The following is a 5,961-nucleotide window of genomic DNA, read 5'->3' on the forward strand; positions in this document are numbered from 1 at the left end:
TCTCCTCAGAACACACTGAAGTTTCCCAGACTGGCCCTGGCCCTTCACACTTGGTTTCCCTGACTCCCAATTCCCCGAGCACACATTTGTCTTCAGGAATCCCCTCTTCTCCGTGGCCTTCCTGGCCATCTGATGGTCCCCAAATGCTCCCGTGTTCTGAACCATCGGTTACGCTAACCGAAGATCCCAGAGCTATGAGAGCTGAGCGGGACTCTGTTCAGCCATCAGGAAGTCCCTTCCCTCCAGGAGGTTTGTCAAGTGAGACTGCGAATTCAACAGAGTCCATGGAACTTATCCCGAGGGAACCTGACCACGTCAGTGAGGAGTTTCTGCCATTGACAAGGCTCTTCATGAGCAGCCTGGCTAAAGAGGGTCTGATTTTCCACCATGACCCCGAGAGACCTCAGGAGAGACCCATAATCAAGGCTGAGGAACCTCTGCAGAATGATCATGATCCCTCTGGAGAGGAGACCAGAGGGTACCTGGACCTGCCAACATCAGAGCCAAGTCAGGAAATGAAAGGGCTGGCGACAGATGCCACATTCACAGCCTCAGGAAGGAGGCAGCCAGATGCCAGGGCCTATCTGGAGACCTCGAGTCCAGAGCCCACTGGGAGGCACAGAGTGGGTCCAGCAGCTCTCCAGACAGCGCTTCCCAAGGGCCTTCTGGCTTCCGCTTCTGAGAAGCCTGCAGCCCCTTCTGAAGGAGGTGCAGATAGAACCCTACAACTAGAGTCAGTACCTCTGAGGTCTGAGGGCTGGCATGATCTGGGGGCTGCACACACAGCCAATCCCCTGCCTTCACCCACCCAAAACCTTTAGCTCCTGCAGAAGTCCTATTTCTTCCCTCCGGTGAGCCTGGAAACATACTCCCTAGTGGTCAGGAGTCAATGGAGTCCAGGTTGGCCCCCACTGCTGACAGCCATCAGCCTCCTGAACCCTAGTGCGTGTGGAGGGGTGCTTCGAGAGGACCCTATGGCTGAGCCTTTCTGGAGAGTTCAGGGATGAGTCATAGGAGTATCCAGGGAGGGGAGGCCCAGAGGAAAGGGAGGACATGGTTTGATATGTTCACGCTTCCCTTCAGGAAGCCGGCTAGGACAGGACCAGAGCCCTTGGCTTCCTTGAGCTGGTCCAACTGTGTTTTACATCTTCCTTCCCTGTTAAATCTGGGAAGGCATCTGGGCAGATGCTGCCCTATAGCTGGGCCCACCCACGACTAGGGCTCTGGTCTCCACTCCAGCTCTATAACCTTAGCAAGGCACTAGCCTTTCTGAGCCTTAGTTTCCCCATCAAGGAAACACAGTGGGTTTATGGATGGTGCGTGTGTGTGGGGTGCGTGAACAGGATCACACAGAGTGTAGAGCCCTGCCCAAGCTGGGAACCCCAGGGGGGGAGGAGGATGGAGGATGGAGAGTCAGTACTTTGGCTTTTGTTCGTCCCATGCCGTGGTTTCTATGGTAGCAGCTGGTTCCCTTCTGGGCTTGGCTAGACCCATTGACCTGCAGTGACCCAGAGCTCCCAAACTCTGTGGCCCAGAAGCCCAGCTGTGGCCAGGCACAGTGACCGGGACCGGAACCCCACTCTGTGCCTCCTTGAGAGGGCAGTGCCTTGCCCACCCCAACCCCCAACCCTAGGCTGGCCGACCTGGAAGTGGGATTTGAAATGCAGCCAAGACTCGAGGAGGCCAGCAGCCATGCCAGCCCAGAATGCGAACTAAATAAATAAATAAATAATCAGGGTTGTCTCGGCTGATAAACGGTCCCTACCTCGAAGATGACTCCCCGCCCCCCCCCCCGTCCCACACTCCCCCGCGTGTGCCCCCCTTCTTCCTCCTCCTCTGGGCAGATCCATCCTAGGCAAAGGCTTAATAGCCCCATTTAAGGCTTTTCCTTTTCACCACGGAATTGAGCTGCTTCTGCCATTACAAGGTTTTCAGCTTCTCTCTGAAATCAAATTACTGACTCCATTTAATTTTTTAAAAGCTCAGATGATTTCCCTTCTTGAATCCGAACCGTGACTCCAAGGCCAGCCCTCTCTCCTGGCCCCCCCTGGTCTGCACCCCCCCTCCAAGGCGCGTCCCCTGTGGATCGCCGATGCCCAGGGATGGTGGCCCTCATACTAAGGCAAGCCTGACACCTAGAGGGGGAAGCCAACAGATGGCCGTCCAGGTCCCACATCCTGGCCATGTAGCTCGGTGGTCTCAGCTTCCCCTGGGTCGGTAAACTCACAGGAGTCCAGGGAGCCCACTCTGACACACCTTTACAAGATAGTGAGACCAGTGGACAGAGCCCAGCGGTCAGAGCCCAGCTTGATGCTCTGGGCTCATGATTATTCTGCAGGGCCCACCCCCACATTGCCTTCCACCATGTGTGTTCAGGACTCCATCTCTTGACAGATCTCTGGAGTTGCTTCTCTGTACTAGGTACCATTCCACCTCCAGAAGGCCCTCTAGACAGAGAAAGTCCTTTATTCTTTGTGTGTGTGTGTGTGTGTGTGTGTGTGTGTGTGTGTGTGTGTGTGTGTGTGTTTTCCAGATGTTTCCCAGTGCTCTGAAGAGAACCAAACCAAGTATCTCGGTCAAGGGTTGCTTTGACTGAGAATGTCAGACGGCACCAAGGAGAAAGGTCAGAGGTGAACTAGAAAGGTCAGAGGTGAACTCAGAAAGAGCCCTCGGGAGTTAGGTGCAGGGTATGGTGTCAGAGGCCTGTGAACCCAGCTCTCTGGATTCTGAGGCAGAGGGTGCTTGAGGTCATCGGGAGCTGTAAAATGAGATCCTGTCTCAAAACAACAAAACAAAACAAAAAGCCAAGTACAAGAAATCCCTCCCACTGTGAAAAGGAAAGAAATATTCAGGTGAGGTCATCTAGGCCAAGGGACAGAAACTACAAGGGTGCAGGGGGACAGAAAGGTCACTGGAGAAGGTATTTAAGCAGGAGGTTGTCTGTAGGGTTTGAACACCTTGAAGGAGACTGACCTCAGGGGGCATCTTATAAGGTATGACATTTAGGAGACAAGTGGCCTTACGTGAGTGCTTTACAAAAGTGGTCATGGCTAAACGGTTGGTCAGAGGGACAAGTGCAGGAGCCTGGAGAGCCTGGAGAACAGGGGCTGGCTGGTTCAGGACTCACTTGCCTGCTCTCCTGAAAGGAAAACGACTCCCCAGGTCCCTTCTGCATTGCCGTGCAGTTCCTGTGTTGTGAGGTGTGAGATGTGGCTTGCAGGAAACGACGTATGCCGTCCGTCCTCCGTCTTCACCACGGTACCGTGCTGCCTCAGGGAGTCATTTTGTGCCTTCGCTGTCTCTGCCACCACTCACCCCTCCTCATCCCCATTTCTCTAAAGCCACTTAGCTTTGGAACATCACAGCCCAGGGCATGAGCACACCCAGAAGTTCTTGGGTTCTTCCCTGAGTCTTCTGTGTGCTGTACCGACCCGCATCCTTCGACACCAGACAAAGGGAATGGAGTTAACGAAGTCACCAGGCCTGGAGTGATAATGTAGTTCAGTAGGCAGAGAACTTGCCTAGCATGAGGCTCAGGGTTTCGCTTCCCATCACTGCATACGTGGAGATGGTGGTACACATCTGGAACCCCAGCATACCAGAGGTGGGAAGCTCATTCTAAGCTACATGGTACTTTGAGACCAGCCTGTGATAGATTTAAAAAGGACTATATCTAAATAAAATAAAATAAAATTAATCGCTATGAATGGTCCAGCAAGGCAGGAAGAGCCCAGGCCTAGCCTGGCCTGGCCTGTGGGTGCTTTTTCCAGCCAGAGCAGACAATAGGCCACTATTTTTCCCCCCTCAGCTCACTCTCCTCCCCAAAGTGGGAAGTCTTCTTTAATTAAAAAGCGCTTGGGGGTTCTATGCAGGACTCCTGTTCTCTTTTAAGACATAACAACATTGGCTCTGTGACCCCCACCCCCCACCTCTTGATGTACCAGGACCAGAGTGGCACCCATGACCAATTCTGGGGCCACGGCAGGCACATTCGAGAACATCGTCCCTGCCTTGGGGACATCTAATTTTCTTGCCGAGACCTCCCAGGACTTTCAGGCATCTGTTTATGCCTGACACATCTGTATGCCGTGACATCTCGGAAGAGGGGTTCTGTGGAGTTGGGGGTGGGGGTGAGAGGGTCTTAGCCAGTCCAGCTATTCAATGTGATTGGACATCACTGGGTCCCTTGGGTTCGACTCTTTTCCTCAGCGACTATGCAGTGTCTCAGCCGGGATGCAGTCAAATGTTGTACATCTCCCTTTGCCTGTTCTGTGTGGCAGTCAACACAGCCAGGAAAACCCTGTGTACCAAGCCTGTGGCCCTGCGCTCTCAGATGTTCGAGGCTTCCTGTGGCGGCATAGCCTTTTAGCGTCAGCTGCAAGTCTCTGTTGGGTATTTGAATCTTACTTAAACTGGAACTGCAGTTATCAACTCAGTAATTCTCCAAATTACTGAGTAACCAGAGAGGCCGTGTGGTTGGGAGGGCTTTCTTCTGGCTGTGCGGGGACCAGACTGCTTGGGACTGCTGAGACCTCAGCTCACTTGCTGAGCCTGGACTCAGTATGGAAGTAACGTGGTTGGAACCTCTGACCTAGGCTAAGGCAAGTGTCTTGGTAGAAATGAAGCCACTGAGCAGGGTCCCTGAGCCCCAGCTCAGCCCAGGCCTTGCCGTCTCCCCATGTATCTCCTTTCAGGACTGAGTTTGGTGGTTGTGGGGGTACTGTGGGCTCCTAGAGATGTCAAGGCAAGCCAGGCAGGGTGACAATAGGGACAGAAGGTTGTTCTCACGTGCCCAGCCAGGGGTCACAGTCACTCTCCTTCACTCCCCCACCCAATCTTTCACAAACACTCAAGGACAGTCTTAAAACTTACTGCGTTTAGGATGACCTTGAACTCCTGATCCTGCGCCTCCTGAGTGCTGGGATTACAGGCATGAGCCATTCTGCCACATGCCATTCATGTAAGGCTTGACGTGGAACTGGAGGCATCATGCATGCTGGCCCTATCTCCTCACCTCAGCCCTCCTCTTTCCTCTTTGAAGACCCGGAGTGAGCCATTCCACAGCCCAGCGCTGTGCCTCTCAGAACTCTAGTTCTCACCGGGAGGTCGCCAGCCAGCAATGTCTGCATTTCCTAGGTGTTTGCTAGAAACACAAATTGCTAGGACATTTTGTTTGTTTGTTTGTTTGTTTTTGTTTTGAGACAGGGTATCATGTGGCCCAGGCTGCTCTGGAACCCACTGTGTAGCTGAGGCTGCCCTGGAATTTCCGATCCTCCTGTTTCCCTCTCCCAGTTGATGAGATTGCAGCTGTGTTCCACCATGCTCAGTTTAGACACACAAATTCAGAAAGTTGAAATGTAACTCAGCTACCCCTGTGTAGCCCAGCCACTGCAGCAGGGAACGGATTGGACCACACTCCAGATGACAGATGGAGAAAATCAGTCAGCAAGGCCTGATAGTTTGCATTCTACAAGACTTTCAGAGGATTCAGGCAAGAAAACAATTGAGAGAGAGAGAGAGAGAGAGAGAGAGAGAGAGAGAGAGAGAGAGAGAGTGAGTGTTGGGTACCCCCTAAATCAAAGAACTCCCCTGCCTCTAAAATAAAGGTGACATTCTGTTTCCAAAGTCTTGCTACCTCCATTTGCCCACTGTAGGCAGAACCACCCCTTTGAGGAAGAAAGAGATGATTATTCCCATTTTATGGATGAGGAGACTGAGGCTCACAGTCTGGTCCAAGGTCACATAGCCGGAAAAAGAGTAACTCAAGGTCATTGACCGTGGACTTCTTATTCTTAGGCAAGGAATCCTTCCAACACACCTTGAATGTTCAGAATCCCTTTAGACCAAAGGAACAAACACGAGTCCATTGGCCAGAAAGGAGATCTGCCTTCCAGCTTTTCGGCCCAATTTCCAGTTGCAATCACAAGAGAGAGCATCCAGGAAGCATAATTTTTGCCTGGC

The 5,961-nt window shown here is 52.6% G+C and overlaps 1 protein-coding gene across 1 annotated transcript in view; it reads left to right on the forward strand.

Moving 5' to 3' along the window:
• The window catches only part of Ciroz (ciliated left-right organizer protein containing ZP-N domains), a 34,672-nt gene extending 33,641 nt beyond the window's left edge, over positions 1-1,031 (forward strand). Inside the window, 2 exon segments of the mRNA XM_087551714.1 lie at positions 1-807; positions 810-1,031. The exon segment at positions 1-807 is cut by the window's left edge and continues 160 nt beyond it. Of these exon segments, the coding sequence (XP_087407840.1) occupies positions 1-807; positions 810-943 (941 nt within the window). The 3' untranslated portion in view covers positions 944-1,031.
• The last annotated feature ends 4,930 nt before the right edge of the window (positions 1,032-5,961 follow it).

The sequence above is a fragment of the Rattus norvegicus genome, chromosome 5 (genome assembly GCF_021556685.1).
Source record: "Rattus norvegicus strain SHRSP/BbbUtx chromosome 5, alternate assembly SHRSP_T2T, whole genome shotgun sequence".
NCBI lineage: Eukaryota > Metazoa > Chordata > Mammalia > Rodentia > Muridae > Rattus > Rattus norvegicus.